Source organism: Lacerta agilis, chromosome 6, assembly GCF_009819535.1.
Source record: "Lacerta agilis isolate rLacAgi1 chromosome 6, rLacAgi1.pri, whole genome shotgun sequence".
NCBI classification, from domain to species: domain Eukaryota; kingdom Metazoa; phylum Chordata; class Lepidosauria; order Squamata; family Lacertidae; genus Lacerta; species Lacerta agilis.
Genome location: NC_046317.1, coordinates 35,667,195 through 35,686,723, shown reverse-complemented (window position 1 = coordinate 35,686,723; position 19,529 = coordinate 35,667,195). Strand labels below are relative to the sequence as shown.

At 41.5% G+C, this 19,529-nt stretch overlaps 1 protein-coding gene across 7 annotated transcripts in view; it reads left to right on the top strand.

Moving 5' to 3' along the window:
- PATJ (PATJ crumbs cell polarity complex component) overlaps positions 1-19,529 on the top strand; it is a 161,153-nt gene that overhangs the window by 36,447 nt on the left and 105,177 nt on the right. For all 7 annotated transcript variants that reach the window (XM_033151940.1, XM_033151941.1, XM_033151938.1 and 4 more), the window contains 6 exons: positions 10,233-10,442; positions 13,333-13,452; positions 14,714-15,064; positions 16,111-16,198; positions 16,384-16,516; positions 17,236-17,307. In XM_033151940.1, the coding sequence (XP_033007831.1) occupies positions 10,233-10,442; positions 13,333-13,452; positions 14,714-15,064; positions 16,111-16,198; positions 16,384-16,516; positions 17,236-17,307 (974 nt within the window). The remainder of the gene's footprint in view (positions 1-10,232; positions 10,443-13,332; positions 13,453-14,713; positions 15,065-16,110; positions 16,199-16,383; positions 16,517-17,235; positions 17,308-19,529) is intronic.

Genomic DNA, 19,529 nt, shown 5'->3' with positions numbered 1-19,529 from the left:
ACATGACCCGGAAAAACTGTCAGCGGAAGTGAACAAACGCCAGCTCCCCTGGCCTGTAAAACAAGGTGAGTGCCGCAACCCCAGAGTCGTTCGCGACTGGACTTAACTGTCAGGGGTACCTTTACCTAATTATTAGCATAAGGAGCAGAGGTGCCATTAAAGCATGGAAGCCAGTCTTGTCCACACCATACAATTAAAACCACCATTTTAACAGTCATGGCTTCCCCCAAAGAATCCTGGGAATTCTTGTTAGTTAAGGGTGCTGGCTTCACAATTCCCAGCACCCTTAGCAAGGTACAATTCCCAGGTTTCTCCAGGACTGTTAAAGTTGTGTAATAGAGCTTTAAAAATATGGCACCTTTATCCTTTTTTCAGCAGTTGATTTGTTGCTTCCATATTTCCCCCCCACACACACCTGCTCACTATTTGTGGGGCAAATTCAGAGTCAGTCTGCCCTTGTTGCTACTAGATGCACATGAAGGATGCAGTGTTCTTGGGATCTCAGGCTAGTTCTACCAGTTTGGTAACAGGCAGTACAGTGGTACCTTGGTTTAAGTTTATGAACAACATGGATTAAGAACACTGCAAACCCAGAAGTAGGTGTTTCAATTTATGAAATTTGCCTTGGAATAAGAACATGTTTCGCTTCCTGTTGAGTGTGTTCCATTTGTAAATTGAGTCCCCTGCTGCTATGGGAAAGCACGCCTTGGTTTAAGAACGGACTTCCGGAATGGATTAAGTTCGTAAACCAAGGTACCACTGTATCTTCTTCTTCCGAGTCTTCCTCAAGTGAATAATATCGAAAAGGATATAAAGCTCAGAGCCAAGGTTTGGCTACTAACTAACTGATCAGTTGGTGAAAAAAGTGTTGTTCTTTTCCTTGTTAACGTTCCAGGTTTTATAGTGTCCCCTGCTGGCTTTAGGTTTGCAATGTCAAAAATCTCATCCACTGGTTTCAGATTTGTATAAAATTCTATGAGGACAGCTGGCCTAAGCTAAGCAGAGATTTTTCAGGTCTTCTGGCGGGGATGGGGGGGTGGGGGGAATGCCCAGGAAAGGATATGGAATATCACCAAAGGAAGTTATGGCCTGAGGGGAGCACACAGCTTGGATGGAGGAAAGGCGCAGGTGGTTTTAGAAAAGCCTGTTTGAAAGGATGGCTGGAAAATATTCAGAAATTGATTCTAGACGGAAGAGATGGATTGAGTAGAAAGCAATTTTATTCCTGAGGTATGAAAATAGCCCTGATGTAGCTTGAGTAAACTGGCTTTTGATCAGGGTCGCCGATGAATGTTGGATCAAATCCACTTCATGGATCTCATGTTCCAACTTGGTTCAGTCATGCCTATCCTGGCAAATACCCCAGGTACTTTTTCATCCACCTTTCAGAAACAATCCAGTAAATATGTGAGGGCTGTTTTAATCATTACATGCCCTCTGTAGAGAGGGCAGCCACACCAGGTGCCCATTGGGCCAGGTGGGGAGGAGGGCATGTCACCAAATGGTAGGCAGAACCAGGGAATAGGTAAAGCTGGAACAAAATGGTTCCACAGACCCATTCCACGTTTGGCAGAGTGGTAGGATTTGGAGAGAAGTAACTTCCTGAAGAAACTATGTATAGGCTGTGGTCATATACAGGCATCTCTTCACTTGTGCACGATTGTGTATATAATTAAATAATTAAATAGCTTAATTCATACCTGGAAATGGAATGAGAGAGCTGGAGAGAGGCTGAAGAGATGGCCTGAAGAGGACTTCCGTGAGGGCAGAGAAGAGATTGGAGGCACAGCAGGGTTTTTTCTTTAGGCCCCTCAGCCTCCCCACCTGGTAGCGCAGCAGCAGCACTCCTGCCGGCCCCAGAGTTTTAATTCCAGTTGTGGATATTTTTAGTACAGTATTATTATTATTATTTTGGAGAGGGAGTGGCAGAGGGCATTTAAAGGGTGTTAAGAGGGTGTTCCCACTGACATCATGCACCGGAACGTAACACCCACATAAGTGCGGAGTTGCCTATACATGCTTACATAGGAGTAAGCCGCAATGAACTCAATTGAACCTACTTCTGAATAGTCCTGCAGAGAATTGCTCTGTATAGCCCATCAATACCTCACTTTCTCAGGTTGAAAAGCAAACCAGGTTCCCACTTCTATACAACAATTAAAGTTGCAGAAGCCGCTTGCCTAGTTTTGCATCTGACCACCCTCTGTCTCATATGTTTGCTCAGTTCCTGCTTTCACTTGCCCCCTTCCCTTTCTAAGACTGCAGACTTTATGCATCTTTACATAGAAATAAGCCCCAGTGAGGTTGGTGGGATCCCCCCCCCCCAACAGATAGATATATAAGACAGGGTGGGGGAACCATTTTGGCTCCTTGGGTCAGATCCTTAACAGCATCTGACTTGCACACCAAATCTGGCACGTGGCAAGGCTGCCCACCTGTCAATCATGTGACATCATTGTAATGAAACATAACTGACAGGCAGTTTTGCTCTGATCTTAAAAGGGAAGTGGGAGGCGGCTTGCAAATCTCATGTCGATCTTAAAGACTGACAGATATCACTTTGATTTGCTTGTGTTCCATGCAGCTACTGCTTGCTACATATAAACAACACACACACATAGGCAAGCTCTGCAGAATAAGTTATAGCAATAATCCAACATTATCATGAATTTACCACTACTTTATACTTCGCTTGTGTTGAGCTGGGACTATTGGTAACATGAACAGCAGTTTTAAACCACACTTTTTTGGGGGGGGGGGTGAAAACCAAATACATTGGTCCTCTGAATGAACAAATTTGGGGATTTCATTCGGCAAATGCACATGGTTGACAATCTCTCCCATAGCAAACCAGTCCAAATGATTACCAGATTAAAATAGCATTTGAACATCTGCCACAGGAACACCAATAATTCTATTGTTGCTGCTTTGACACCACCAGTTAAATATGATTTCCAAAAGCATTTGTAGTTGGGCCAAGTGGGATTGCCAGTCTTGGCAAGGATTAGGCTCCTGTTCCTAAGGAGTTGCTTTAAAGTACAACACGTCTCCTTGGAGATCCTTTTTTTTTCTTTAGTATATATACTTCTTTCAGTTAGAAGGTCTTTGGTTTGAGAGAGGGTGAATGAAGAAAATTTGGAAAGGTTATTTCAACCCCAAAAATCAAAACTGGGTTTTAGGCCACCAAATGAAAAAAGAAAGAGAGAAAGAAATGTTAGGACTAGGCAACGATTTTTGCCAATTCTCCCTGCAGTTATTTTTCTTCTCCTTTGTGTAGTTTCTTTCTCTGGATCTTTACTGACATTTTCTACAACAGAAGTCTTGATTAATGCCAGATGTATAGCAAGCATATGAAATTCATTGCCGTACTCGCCACTGCAGATCAATAAATACCCATGTTTTATTTTCCAAATGCTGCCTTCCACTACTCCTAAAACACCCTGCAGTTTAACAACTTGAATATATTTATGCAATTTAGGTTTGTATCACTGTCATGGTGGTAAATCAGCACTTTTATATTCTTATCTAGAGGGGTTGGCTTCTGTTCACCTTGTGGGTTTGGGTCTCTCTCTCTCTCTCTCTCTCTCTCTCTCTCTCTCTCATTCCAAACTTTTGGAGAAGAGTAGGCTTAGTTGGAATTCACTGTAATTTGTATTTCAGATCTGTTGTCTTCAGTGTGAGGACTTCTTGTTTGCGTGTTTGTTTTCGTGATAGGCAGCAGGATAGACATTTTTGTAGACCTGTGTCTGATTGAAACTGTTCCCACAAAGTCATCTTCCATAAACCAATCTTTCAGTAAGAGTGGTCAAGAGATGTACTACTTCAGGATAGACCTTGCCCTGGTTTATTCCATGTAACTTGCTTTTAGAGAAGCAACAGCAAAAACAAAATTGGACAATGAGGGAATTAAGGATCCAGCTTACTGGCTGGATCCAGTTTTCCTGCCCCAGATATATATGATATATCCAGATACATCCTCCTCCAAGGCCTCTATATGGTTACTGCTCAGAGTCATTATACCTTGAGTCTACCTCGTGCTTGTCAGCTGCCCTGCTTTGAGCGGGACATCCCGGAATTACAGAAGCCATCCTGGCTTCTGATTATCTCCTGGGATGCTTTGTTTTGGCTTCCGCAAGGGCGCAGCCCTGAAATACACCTGTTTTGGGGGGCTGTGAGCAGCATGGCCCTGAAAGATGTGTGTCCCTATTTCCCTATGTTGGAGGGTATGCTACCTTGAGCGGGGCTATGCACTGATGATCATAGCACATATCTCATGGAACACCATTGGAGGATCAGTGTGCTATTTTTAAAGTGTATTTTATTTGGTCTGCCTTCATGCAGTTAGCTCTGCATGTAAGCAGGAGCTGCTGGAATTCACTGTACGCAGCAGCTACCACAGAAAACTAGTCCTTACTTTGGGTAATTTGGATGGTTGGTGTTATGTATTGAAGTTCTCACCCTAGGCCACTAGGGGTGTTGTGTATATAGTTTCACTCTGCCTACCGTGGCTGCAGTTCTCACTCAGGTCTGCACATGCAAATGAAGGATTGAGGGTGCCGCTCACGGATTGGGTAGCTAGAGAGAGAGTTGCTACTGTTGCATGTTACTGAATACTATATAAGCAGGCTGGCTCAGCCCTTCAGTTCAGTTCTGTTCCAGCCTGAGAATAAAGAGAGCTGCTTGGAGAATCACTGTGTCGTCTGCTATGTCCACCCACTACTTAATAGTTTGTATTCAGTGTAGCACTAAGCAAGCTGTTTTGTCAGTGCAAGTATTTCTTTTGCACATTATTTCCCACCTTCCTACAACATATTCCCTAAATCTGTTCTGGGGTTTCCCCCAAGCCTCTGGAGCAGATTTGGGAATGGCATGGGGTGCGTGCAGGGGGAGGAGAGGGAGAGGAAATTCCATTGCACTAGTGCTAATCCTTGCGCAAGAGCAACAATTTAATTGAATATCACCTGGAGACTTCAGGTGTCTTTGTTTGTAATCCATTTGTTCCCTGCCTTTTGTCTAAGGATCTCAGGGCAACATAAAAGGTTCTGTCTTGCAACAGCCATGTGGAGTAGGTAGGACTGAGATAATGACTCTTCCAATGTTAGAGGTGCACTTAGTGGAGACCTGGGAGAGGAGCTTTTCAATCCAGATACCCATATACCGGTAATGGGACTCCTTTTCCAGAAAGTTTCAGTCAGCAATTTCTCTCATGATTTTGAGATGGTCTGTTAAGACTGCTTTATTTTGCCCGTCTTTGGTTCCCTGTTGTGCTGATTGTGATTTTCTTGTGTTGACCTTGTTTTAATGACTCTGTGTCATGCTCTCAGAGTTTTATTGTTAGATTTTGGTACTTTGCGATATGACCTAGCTGCTACAGAGCCTTAACTACCTACCACACAGGCTCTGTGATAAGGACTGCAGATCCTCAGCCACGGAACTGATCTTCAAAACAACTTTTGGAGCGACCACTGTGAATTTCCTAGCAATTCAGGATGTGGTCACTTGCAATATTATGATTTGCGGGTGCTTTTGCAAGACTATTTCACATGTAAAAACTAAAGTTGCCTCATGGTGCACCAGCCCTGTGTTAGTACATAATTGGTAACATTATATAGAGTTTAAAGGTTTCTATGAAGAAACGGTAGGAGCTTTCTGAATAAAATGGAAAATACGCAACAGAGTTTAAAGAAATAACTTCATAGTTTAATTATCCAAATGACGTTTTGCAAAATGTAATGCATTTTGTGAGCTGTAATGTGTGTTTCTCTTGGCTCTGCAGTGCAAAATGTGTGGCTTACACAAACTGACCCTACCGAAAGTGTTCTGGTGGTAACTTAAAATGGTACAGACAATTGACTCTGAAAATGTATTTGTTTTGGTGCCTGTTAGCTGTTCTGTTCAGTGTTAGTTCTGATATATTTATATTTGGGTATTTTTGTGGCAGCAGGTATTTTGTGACTTCATTATGCCAACTTTCCTCAGAAAGCTGATTTGTCTGAACCCGGAGCCGAAGGAGTGCCAAAGCTAATATTGTATAGTTGGAAAGCAAATGGCGAGAACTGACTTATCTGTGGCATTTTCTTACATGTGCTTCTTAAAATGACATGTGGTACTTGTTCTCAGTGAACAACAACTTGTTCTCAGTGAAGCTGTAGATACAGAATAATTAGGTGCTGGCAACTGTCCCGGGTCCTGGGCTTACTGGGGCAATTCAACATGGTAAAGATCAGTGCTATTTTTTTCTGGAAAAAGAGGTGCCGGAACTCACCACAAACTCCTCCCTTGTTCTCTTGTAATGACAATGGCGCCCACCTGAAAGGTGCCGGAACTCCATTCTGTCAAGTTCCTGCTTAAAAAGTCCTGGTTAAAGAGAGATACTGACAATTCCCAATAAAAAATGGAGGAGACAATTCCTGGGGCTCTATCACAGAGTTTGTTCCCCGCACTGGGGGTGGCTGGGAATACAGTAGAGTCACAATCAGATAAAGTTCACCACCTCCTCCATTGCCCTTCAAGGATCTTGAGTCTTCCCCAGAGACATTTAGCTATTGAAGCTGCAGTCATTGCTACTCTTTCCGCTTTCATGTCAGCTGGGTTTCCTAGTTGGGATAACATTAAAGGAATCTTCATTCTCAGAGTTTCCGGCTCCACCCTTGGACCCAGTTGGCGGTGGCCACAATGCTCCATCATCAATTTCACCATACCGTAGCAGAGCCCTCTAGGTTCCCTTTCCTACTCCTTCTGTTGCCTTCTCTCTTTACTACACCTTTCTACCTTTCCCCCCCTCCCTCCACTGCTCATTTTGACGCCCTTTCATGCTTAACTCCTTCACTGGCCTGTTCCTGAGCCCATGAAGGTCCCATCCATCTTGTTTTGATTTCTCCTGCAGTGCCTTGAGCTGTCACTGAGGCCCCTTCACTTGCTGTTTCCTAACCTTGTGGTCCACAGTCCTTTCATAATAATGAAAAATCTTAATCTGATGGCTGAACAAGTAAACCTCCCCCTGCACACATACACACTTTGGCTAAGAGCATCAGATGCATTTAGCGATAGATCTTGTTGCTGGTCTGTAAGTGCCCTCTGTTGGCCAATGCTGAAATATTTACTTTAGATCTAATAAATCCATCTTACTGTTATGGCTTCTGGGCACCTGATATTGATATTGTTGTTGTTCAGTCCTACACAAAACCTGCCACCAGCTTCAGAAAGAAAATGAAATCTGGTACATAATAAGCGCTGGTAACTACAGAACATGCCACTGTGCTCTGAGACCTTTTTATTTGCTTTTGAAACTATTTGGGAATAATAAGTGAGAAATAGGAATGAAGGACCAAAGTAATAACTTTATGGAAGTATCTAGATCAGGGTGGCTCAACTTTTCATACCAAGCAGCCACAAGAGTAAAAAAAAAGGGGGGGGGAGGTAAAGGACCCCTGGACGGTAAAGTCCAGTCAAAAGTGACTATGGGGTTGCAGCACTGATCTTGCTTTCAGGCTGAGGGAGCCACCGTTTGTCTACAGACAGCTTTCTGGGTCATGTGACCAGCATGACTAAACCGCTTCTGGAGCAATGGGATACTGTGACGGATACCAGAGCACATGGAAATGCCATTTACCTTCCCCCTGCAGCAGTACCTATTTATCTACTTGCAGTGGCATGCTTTTGAACTGCTAGGTTGGCAGGAGCTGGGAAAGAGCAACAGGAGCTTACTCCATTGCGGGGATTCGAACTGCCGACCTTCTGATTGGCAAGCCCAAGAGGCTCAGTGGTTTAGACCACAGCGCCACCTGTGTCAGCATGGAACCTACGGACTGCACATTGCTTTATTGCATGGGGGTGATGGGGGGAAGCTGGACCAAAATTTAAAGCCCTCTCCCGGCCCTTGTGCTACCTTCCCAAAACTGGCTATGTGAGGTGCTGGCAGGGTCCTAGAGGCCTCCCACCTTCTTTCCAAAGCTGGAAAACAGCTAAATAGGTTTTGGAAAGGAGGTAGGACGACTCTAAGACAATGTCACTTACCTGGCTTTGAGAAGACTAAAGGGGCCTGTGTGTGTCAAAGGTTGTTGAGGGCTGCCAAAAAAAGGCATTGAGGGCTGCATGTTAGACCACCCTGATTTAGATGGTGCTCTGAATGCAAATTCTTCATTTTTAATAATGGAGTGTTCTTGTTTTGTGCACATATTTATTAATTTAATACATTAACACCCTGTGGGTATAGGGTGGTATATGAATTTAATAATTACTAAATAAAAAAAGAATTAACACCCCAAGATTCTGAATTTAGCAAATAGGTCACAGTGTGGGTTACTAAAAATTAAAACATCAAACACAAACAAATTTGGGGTAAAAACTGCAGGCAGCCCTTTATTGCTATTCTGAACTAGGATGTAAGTTGCAGTCCAGCCTCCCCGAGCTTGCTGCTCTCCAGAAGTTCTGGATTACAGCTTGCATCATACGATGGGGCTAATGGGAGATGTAGTCCAGAAGATCCAGAGGGCGCCAGGTTGGGGGATCCTGTTGTGGGCCAACAAAGCTAAGCCAAGGGAAAAGAATTGCTTTCTTCTACTGCTGAAGATGCACAAACTGCAGTTTTAAAAGTTCCTGCTCTGGGAACCAGCAGAATGAAAAGTACAAAGTTAAATGGTTGTATTTAGTGCCCTTCCTTGTGTACATAAATAGCTTATCTGGATTTAAGCAAATTCCAATGGCCCTTAAATGCAGCAAATCACTTTTTAATGGATAGTGACAGTGCTTTTTTCAGGGGACGGACGGACGCAGGGGTACGCATACCCCTAAACATTTTGTGAATCTAAGTTTGGCCTCATTGAGGGGCAGTGTTTCCATATGAGTAGGAAAGTGAGAGTACCCCTAAACATTTTTTTAATAGGAAAAAAGCACTAGATAGTGGTATTCACAGTCATTGGTCCTGATGGAGAAGGAAAAAAAAGTTGTCTAAATGACATAGCCACCACCACAATAGTGCAGCGAGGGACTGGTCAGGTATCGTGCGTTGCTAGTTTTCTGAGATCTAATACTCTATCTAGAAGTTCCTCAAATAGGTGGCATTTTAGGAAACTCAAGGAAGCCTCCCAAAACATGGTACTTCTTTAAATATGTCTGTTTCACTGGCCCTTTACAAAAGCATACTTCTTATAATCTATTTTCCTTAAATGAAAAACTGGGGTCTTTGGAGAAAAATTGGCTTTTGAATCTTTTATTGCTTGACTTATAAAATAAACTAGATTTGTAGGTTTTTCTCCTTCAGCAACTATATTGCCATCCAAATCTTTTGGGGGACAGACTAGTTTCTCTGTGCAGCAATATACCTTTTGTAGCTGATTGATCTTTCCCATTATGTAGCTTCTCTTCTCTTCCTATACAAGAGCTCCCTCTGCTTGAGAATGGTAGCGTAGTTATAGCAAATGCATTTTCCATTTTATCCCCTGAATATTTGTATGCTTCGATTCTGCTCTTAATTAGATTTATTATTATTATATTTTTGGAGAGAGTAGATAATTGCTGACTCACCTCAGAGCTAATAGAATTTGGTTTCCACATCCCTTTACTGTCTCTTTATCTTGAAATAATAACTATAAAGGGGGCATTTTTGTTGTTGCAATTAGGTTCTTGGAAAACCATGCTAAAGGAAAGGTACTGTTGCTTATTATACCTTGGTCTTTCCACTTAATAAAAGAACTCCCTGTTTGTCCCTTTCACATTGATGAATGTCTGTGTCTACTGTTGGGTGGCTTGATTTGATTCCCCAAAATATTATCTGCCATGTGTCCTTTCTAGTGGAGATGAGAATGTACAGTATTGTAGAATATCTGAGTAGCCTTGCCTGCCATGGTTTTCTTCCGGTTCTTCTTCTTCTTCTTCTTCTTCTTCTTCTTCTTCTTCTTCTTCTTCTTCTTCTGTCATATCCACATTTCCTTGTTGAAATGCATGTGCTCTGACACTAGTCTTTGCACTCTTTCTCCCCTCCCTTCGTGACATTCTTATTATCATTTGGCAAACCTTGTCATTTTGCTGCTTCTCATTCTAGGATTTTTCAACTCTGTGGCCCAAATAGTAATGGAAGCCTTCTGTAGATGTACATACATACATACATATATATATATATATATGTGTGTGTGTGTGTGTGTGTGTGTGTGTGTGTGTGTGTGTGTGTTGCTTGTCTGGAAGCATTCCTTGTATCTGTTTAAAAATGACAGTTCCTTTTGCTTACTTTTCAGGATCCCTTAGATCCAACCAAGGCAGCATTTGTGGTCAGTTCACTGGTGCCAAATGGAGTTGCTGAGCGTGGTGGCGAACTCTTCCCTGGTGACCGTCTGGTCTTTGTAAATGACATGTGTTTGCACAATACTACTCTGGCAGAAGCTGTAGAGGTGTTGAAATCTGTGCCACCAGGAAAAGTTCACCTTGGGATCTGTAAACCTTTGATGGTAAGGGTTGGTCATCTTATGTTATGTATCCTCCCAAATTCAGCAAAACTAGTTTGAGTGGAGTTTCCTACGCAATCCAGCTGGGGCTTGCAAGAAGCAGACCAGGCCCAACCCGCTAAGTTCTTTGAGCATGGCATATCTTATGAAGCGGTGTGCTGAACGGCAAAAAAAAAAAAAAAAAAAAAAAACCAAACATTTTTATTTGATATTTTCTTGGAGTGAGAGTTTGAGTCTTGTTTTATACTAAATACCTGTTTGGATTTCTGCCTCCCATTTATTTTAGAACTCACCCTGTTAGCTGCAATGCAGTAAAATATACAACTTAGATCCATTGATTTCAGTGGATCTAATTGGGTTTGACTTAGTTCAATACCTCGCACCGTAAGTGATTTTAAAGCACAGCAGCAGCCAGCCAAGATAAAATTGCAGACAGTAGTGAAATCAAAGCCCTGTACAAACAGGAAGGTCTTAACCAGTCTCCTGAATTAAAGGAGGATGCCACTATTGAGAACTTTATATTTAGGATAGCCACATGATTTTGGATTAATAGAATTCAAAATTCTAACTTTCTCCAGGCAAGAATTTTTTTTTTAAAATGGCCTTTCCTGTCATCATGCAGTCTTGCCCACTTTTACTGAGCTATTTGTTCTGAATCTTTTACATAGCACAAGTACTTCTGGTGTAGGATGCCTCATGCAGTCTTTTCCTCCTATGACACAGGGCAATTTGGGTTAATCTGTTCAAGAATAGAGAAAGTGCATTGCTGCACACATTACAGATTGAGAGCCAGTGTGGTGTAGTGGTTAAGAGCGGTAGACTCGTAATCTGGTGAACCGGGTTCACGTCTCTGCTCCTCCACATGCAGCTGCTGGGTGACCTTGGGCTAGTCACACTTCTTTGAAGTCTCTCAGCCCCACTCACCTCACAGAGTGTTTGTTGTGGGGGAGGAAGGGAAAGGAGAATGTTAGCCGCTTTGAGACTCCTTCGGGTAGTGATAAAGCGGGATATCAAATCCAAACTCTTCTTCTTCTTCTTAATGGCATAATGTTCACTCTCTGATAAATCAAATAAACCATGATACGAAAGAGCATCCTGCACCTGCATGCAGCCACTTTGCTCCTCCATTTGCACCAGCACAAAATGGAGCTAGGAAGTTATAGTTTCCCATTACATCCAAACTGAGAAACTGTGAGTAATGGCTCCCAAACCAGCCAGGATATGGAGCCAGCTTTAAGCCATGGCTTGTTCCAATCACACTTTCCCAGCTTAGATATAATCGAAAGATATGTGATACAATGGAAGGATACAGTGCACATTGGTACAAAAAGTATTAACTTGACCTACATATATATAGTTCTGGACTGTGAAGTGGCGGTAAATGACCAGGGAAGCTCACTGAAAAGGTTGGCCCAGTGTGCTATAGCTGTGAAAAAGGCAAAATCAGTGTTAGGGATCCTTGGGAAATAAAATTGTCAATATAGTACTCTGCTATTATGCAAATCTATTGTCTGACTGTACTTGGCACTGTGCACAGTTCTGATTGCTGCACTTACAAAAGGTTATTGAGGAGCTTGAAAAGGTTCAGAGAAGGGCAACCAAAATGAACACAGAGTTTAGACCAGTTCCCTAGGAGGACAGGTTACATTATTTGGGGCTTTTTAGTTTAGAAAAAAGGGTGATAAGCACCTAGGAACTTAAGAAGTTGCCTTTTATTGAGTCAGCTCATTGATCCCTCTAGTTCAGTGCTGACTCTCAGCAACCCACCAGAATTCATCCCAACTCTGCCTGGGGATTGAATCTAGGACTTTCTGCATGCGAAGCAGATGCTCTACCACTAAGCTGCAGCCCTTCCTGAACACCTTGGCTACCATTTTCTTCAGTTTCCCCCTAAGACTAGTACTGGGCAGTGTTACAAATGCCAGAAAATAGATAGTGTAAGGCTATCAAATTAATATGGCTCTGGATACCAGTTGTACAACACAATATAAATAAATAAGGTGACTGCCTCTGCTCTCGTGTCCTGCTTGTGGACTTCCCATAGGCATCTAGTTGGCCACTGTGAGAAGAGGATGCTGGACCAGATGGGCCTTTGGGGGCTCTTATCATTTAAATGTGGCCAATGTCATTATATTCATATTGTTCATTGGTTACTTACTGGCTTTATGGTTCTGAGTACATCTTCTATGTTCTTCATCCATATGGCTGCTTATAAAGGCTCTGATATGATTGGCTCTGGATTTGATGCTTTTTAACATGCTGCACCTTATTATATAAGCTAGATATAGGGAACTAGTAATATGTGTGTATAAGAATACAGAAAAATATAGTGGAATGTGAGGGAAACAGCAAAAACAAACAAACAAACCAATAAGCCAAACATATGGGCAAGATAAAAATGGTACCCAAATCCTTATGTTGCACTAATTTTATTTCTTCTACTTTGGTTTATTGCTTTCAGTAAGTTACTACATAAATAAGTTAGGAAAAACAGCAGAGCAGTTTCTAAGCTCATCATCATCTATGATTTTCACTGGCCTAAGCAAAACATATTTACATAGCTTTAACTTTTTAATTAAGTGTTTTAAAAGTTTGTAAGGTGATCCTGGAATAACTGATGTTGTAGACTGCTCAAGCTAAATACTGATGGACCTTGTCAGTCCCCTGGATAGGAGACCACTGAGAGCCCAAGTATAAATAGGACATTTAAAATTTTACAATAAAATTTGTACTCTGTACTTTTCTTATGACTTGTGTCTCTTGAGTTTACTTTCTGCAATTCTTCTGGCTTACTTTTCAGCTCTGCCCCTCTGCAAGCTAGTTTCTTGCCATTCTCTTTCTCAAAAAGTTTGGCAATTTGTATTTTCCTGATTAGTGTCTTATTTTTTTAAAGGGAGGAAATAATCAGCATGGGACCTCTTCTACTGTGGATCCCAAGGGTATTGCCAAAAGTTTTGTATTTCAAGAACCAATCAATGATGTGGACTCATCAATATGCTTTAAAGCTCCAGAGGTATTTATTGACTGTTTCTTTTGTTAAATTTAAAGTAGCGGTGCATAGAGATTTTTTGATATATTTTTTTAATGGTGGGGAGCAGGAAATGTTTCCTGCCTCCACCAGGAACTTTTCCTGCCTCCACCAGGGAACAACTACACATCCCTAAATAATCTACTCAGATCAATTCCACTATTCCAGAGCAAGCAAATTTTGGGATGCAAATTTTATGTATTCGAGGTATATGTTGAGAATGAAAAAAAGGCTTGGCCATCCAGTGTTCTTCAAAATGTTCTCGTGAATGTTGTAGTAGGTATAACACTAGGCCTTGAGGGTAAATTTACTATGAGGTAAATTGAATTACCTTGTGCTTCTTTTCCATATACAGTAGTCTCTTGCAGCATAGTATATTAAATGGAACCCCACCTACTTTTGATCTGGCCCCCAACTTCATTTTATAGACTAAAACAGCCAGATGAAAAGCTGGCTCAAGGCCTTCCTGAAGTAACAGCATGAGAAGACTGGTAGGAGCATCTGGGAAATGAGGGATATCCCCACACTCGCTCCATTCTACTCCTCAAGTTGCTCTCAGCATTCTGTTGATAGAATATATGTGCATGTGAGAAGAATAGTAGAACAAAAATGAGCACCTTTTTTGGCTACATATAGGTTAACAATTTGCAGTGAGCCTCTCAGGCAAAATAGGCTTCCTTCTTGCCCCATAGCCTTATGTGTTGCAGCATCTTCTGACTTACTTGCTATTAATACTATGGCACTATGTGCTTCCGTTTCCCTTCCTCATTTTTATAGCAGCTGTAGTTTGCTGTAACATCCAGAGTGGAATACTTCCATTCCAGCCATAGTTTTCAGCCTCTGAACAGAACTGGAAATTTTTAATTTAATCTGGCATTAAACACAAGGAACCTAGTGGGACCTACTTCCAAGTAAACATGCATGAAGTTGTGCTGCAGTCCCATCAAATTCCACATGTCCCTGGAATTAGCCAAAGCTTGCTTTTATTACAAATTCAGCCAATAGAAGAACTTCTGTGCTTCAGTTATTTTTAATACAAAATAATGCTTTATGTACGTGTTTTATTGTACAGCTTCATTTTTCTAATATTGTGAAATTGTTTAATAGTTTTTTTTCAAGAAAGGCAATAGTTGTAAAATCTAAAATGTTCCCAGGATGCAAATATGATAAACAGTAATCCTCCACCCCTCCTTCTTTTAAAAGGGCTACTGCAAATCTCTACTTTTTTCTTTCTTTTTAAATGCAGGACTTCAGAGCTGAATCTTTCTCTAAAGAGGAACTTGTGGATGAACCGATCCTGCATTTGGGGAGGCAGTTTCAGCTTGCGCAGAATGAGATGGATGCTGATAAGGAGTCTTGGGAAATGCATGAGTTTTTGAAGCCTACAGAGGCTCATCTTGGTGAAGAGCGGGAGATGCTGGTGGATGATGAGTATGATGTGGATCAGGATTATTTTGGCTATATGCCACCAGGTGTAAAAGAGCCGGCTCCATCCAGTGAGATGCACGTTGAAACTGGAAGGCATTGGGCAAAGGAACTAGAACCTCCTACCATGTCAGAACTAAGTTCTGACATGGGCCTTGGTGCTGCTAAAGAGGTACTTCTTTCCCCCCTCTTTTTTCTTTTTGCATATACAGTAACAAGAAAAGTAGAAATTTTTTAATGTGAAGTATGAGGGTGGGGTGTCCCCTGTTCATTACGGATATTGCTGGGGAGTTTTCTGCTGAGGGCAAACTTGGATATCTGAACAAAAAAAAAATTCCTTCCAGTAGCACATTAGAGACCAACTAAGTTTGTTATTAATATGAGCTTTCCTGTGCATGCACACTTCTTCAGATACACTGAAACAGAAGTCACCAGACCCTAATATATAGTGAGAGGGTGGGGAGGGGTATTACTCAGAAGGGTGGTGGGAATGGGTGATTGGCTGATAGGTGTGGTAAACCTGTTGACGACTATTAACAACTGCAATTGATCTTACAGGAAAAAGCAAGGGGTGAGATGGCTAAAAATAGCTTTGTCATATATAATGAGATAAGAATCCAGTGTCTCTATTCAGACCAGGTCTCTCCATGGTTTTAAGTTTGGTAATAAGTTGCAATTCAGCAACTTCTCTTTCCAGTCTATTTCTGAAATTCTTTTTGTAATAAGACAGCTACTTTGAGATCTTGTATAGAATGTCCTGGGAGATTGAAGTGTTCTCCTACTGGTTTTTCTGTCTGTCGGATATCTAAATCAGAGATGGAGAGCATCCTTCCAGGTGCTGCTGGACTTCATCTCCCATCATAGCTGGGGCAGATGGGAAATGGAGTCCATCGGCATCTGGAGGGACACAGGTTTAACTAGCACAGATTGAAGTGGTTCATTATGTAGACAATTGGGATTTTTTTTCCAATAAAGAGGCTTACATGAGATTCTGCAAGCGTAATGCTATGAAGTGTAAACAATGTCAGCTGCAATAACTGTGGTTTTGGGAAGCAGGGTTCAATTAATGGTCACATCTTATGTTCATAAGAACATGTTATTGAATTAATTTTAAAAGTTAAGTTTCCAGTAAACTCAGCATCTCTCTGCAACATAGTGCAATGTCAGCAAATTTCCAAATTTGAATTGCCTGGTTTTTTTCTCCCTTTTTCATTGAAGGCTAAAGAAAGTGGAATTAACAGTTCAGGGTTCCCTGGAGTATCAGAGTACAGCCAACCAAATACTATCTTGGATGGCCATGGAATGAGTAAGTTATCATAAAAAAAGTAAAAATCAGCTAGATTTAGCTTTCTGCCTTTATCGCATTTAATTAATGCAAGAGATGTCAGCCTAAACCTAAGATGACTTTGGTCAGTTATTCTTAGCTCACTGTACCTTTTTGCTCACAACCTCCGCATCAAGGAACAATAACTGATCTCTTAATTGTGCCAGGTGCCAAGATGCAAAATGACACGAAAGCTCCTCTATGTGTTGATGATGATCTCGAGAGAAATATCCTGAAGGCTGAAAATTATGAGCTTTCCAGCACCCTGGATTCTGCCTCTCTTCAACTGGGGCTGCCAAGGTATGGAAGAGACGTTCAACTTAAAAATGCTTGCTTATTGTCATGGAAGGTGTAGCACACACACCACTCACCACACGGTGCAAAAAACTTCGTTGTCTGTCTTAAAGAATACAAGAGCAGAACAGCAATGGGAAACTCCTGACTCCATCCAGATACAAGCAAGTCCCATGTCACCAAGTAGGCCTGTTTAGACATTTTTCCTGAGCACATGATCCATGGACATGCAATCCGTATCTCCATCATATAAAGCCCCACACACTTAGTCCATGGCCATCCCTTCTTTGAGTGGCAAAGGTCTGCAGGAAGCTTTATTCTTATTCACTTGAACATGAGTAGATTGTGTGAGGTGTGTGTATATCTGAATATACTTCGAATATTCACATGTTCAGGCAAATACATCTCTTATATACAGTGACACTGCATACCCTTATTTTGCCTGAACTGAAATAAGTAAAGAGGCAGAACTATTTTCTTCAATGGTTTTAGCTTTATTAAAGAGGACCTGGATTTCTCGCCCTGTTGTGCAAAGCCAGGGTGTGCTCACTTCCAAGAGCATGGAAAAATATAACTATTAACTGATAAAAGATGTATTGTTTTGTCCGCTGAATATCTGTTGTAAGCGAAGATAAGGTGGTAAAGGTGTGTCAAGCATAAAGAATGAATGTTAGGAAGCAGAAAAGTGTGGGAATCTAAAATTTATTTTCATTTTACTTATTTAGTGAATTGCCTGAGAGAGAAGAAGGAGAAGGAGAAGAAACTCCAGTTTTCAGTCACTGGGGAACGCCCCAAACGTATGTTGATAAATGTTTCAACATTTCTCCTGCCTTAGAAATTATTTGAGGCCTTTCAGTGTGGAGTATATGCTTGCCTTAACTTTTCATCTTTTGCTAGTGACTGTTTGCTTGACCGTTTATTTAGACCATTCCTGAATAGCACTGAGGTAGTTGTGATTCCAGCTTTGCTAAATACTACAGATACAATTAATGCTTAGCAGATGTCCTGCTGAAAAAGCTTTATTATATCAATCCTGTTGCTTTTAGAAACTTGCCAGTTTTCCATTGTAGTTACCGGTAAATTATCACCGAATGTTGGTTGACCCGTGTATTCCTACTTACAGGTTTTGCTGTCTAGGCATACCACTTGCATTCAAGCTCCTGGCAGTCACAACCCTCTAAATGAGGGAAAGTTCACACATTATGTTTTTGTGTGTGTGTCCCTGTGCCCTTAAAACGCATGTATTGTGTATCCAGATATGTAGAATGCTGAGATGTGTTTTGATTTGGTTCTTAGCTTATCATTGATTTTATTTATTTTTGAAGGTTTTAAATAGTTGCATTTACTGGTAATCTCATTGTTTTATGCTTTTTGTAAACTGCTGTGAGGTTTTTCTTATAGTTAAGCAGTATATATATAATTTATTAAATAAGCAACTATTGTAAAAGGTAAAAAAAAAAGTAAAGGATCCCTGGACGGTTAAGTCCAGTCAAAGGCGACTATGGGGTTGCGGCACTCATCTCACATTCAGGCCAAGGGAGCTGGTGTTTGTCCACAGACAGCTTTCTGGGTCATGTGGCCAACATGACTAAACTGCTTCTGGCACAATGAAACACCGTGACGGAAGCCAGAGCCCACGGAGACGCTGTTTACCTTTCCGCCACAGCAGTAGCTATTTATGTACTTGCACTGGTGTGCTATCAAACTGCTAGGTTGGCAGGAGCTGGGACAGAGCAACGGGAGCTCACTCCGTCACGGGGATTCGAACCGCCGACCTTCCAATGGGCAAGTGGCTTAGACCACGCACCACCCGCATCCCTATAAATATTGTAGAGGTCCATTCATCATGGACATGCAATTAACTATAACTCTCTATGGAGCTTACACTCTCAGTGGTGAACTGTATTTTATGAAGTGGCTCTATAGCAATGCTTGCCCAGGGAAACACATCAAAGAAGCATTTCAATTAAACACGTTGTAAACTTTGTATGAGAAATCGGGTTGGCAAAAATGGAACTCCACAGCGCCATCTGGTATCACAGTGTTTTTATAATACTTATACAATGCATATTAAGTGTTTTTCTTTTCCAGTGTAGCTGAGTCCCAGCACTATTTAAAGTATCTTTACATCCAGCTGCTGCAAGAAGAGAAGAGATGTGTGTGCATGCATGCTAGGCTTTTGTGTCATGCACTTATTGGGATACTTGTGAATTTATTTACGAAGTCCCCAAAATTTGAGGGGATCTATAAAACCCTGAGGGCCTGACAGGAAGTGCTGTTGAAAGAGGACTGGAGATAAAAATAATGACAAAATGCACATGGTTCTGAAATATGTGCACCTCTGCATCAGAACTGTTTTATTTAACTGAGTGGCAAAAACAGATTATTATTTTTATGCCTAGTTTGCTTTTCAATCTGTGTGGATTTCCTAGTGTTTCACAAAGCAACATGTGCCTGCCAACTTAACCTGAGTTCATTTCACCTGGATGTTGAGTGACGAAGTTCTAGGAAAGGAAGTAGGGAACAGACTTTAAAGATACACAGCGGCATAGTTGAAATGATAAACTAGTTGATGATGGCAACTGGACAGCAGTTTTTCTTTCTGGGCTTCCCAGCATATGGCCTGCATGCTGAATGCAGCTGGCAAAGAGCTGAAGTGCAGGGTTGTATGAGCTTCCTAGTGTTTTAGCTGGAGTTCTCAAGCGCATCAGTTACAACTTCCATTGGAAACACAAGACCTGCAGTCTGTGCTTGGATGCAAGTCTTTCTCTTGGCAGTATGGACCAGTGGAATAACTTTAATCTAACTGGCTTTTGTCAGTACAGCAGATTCTGTTCTGGCAATTTTTTTTTTACTTTAAATGTAACCCTACTAGGTGTGTGTGTGTGTGTGTGTGTGTGTGTGTGTGTGTGTAAAATGATATTAGTATTAAAGGAAATGAGAGAGGTGGTGATGAGGGTTCGTTCTCCAAAGTATGGATATAATAAAAGTGCAAGGTCTAGATTTGTTAGGCATTGTT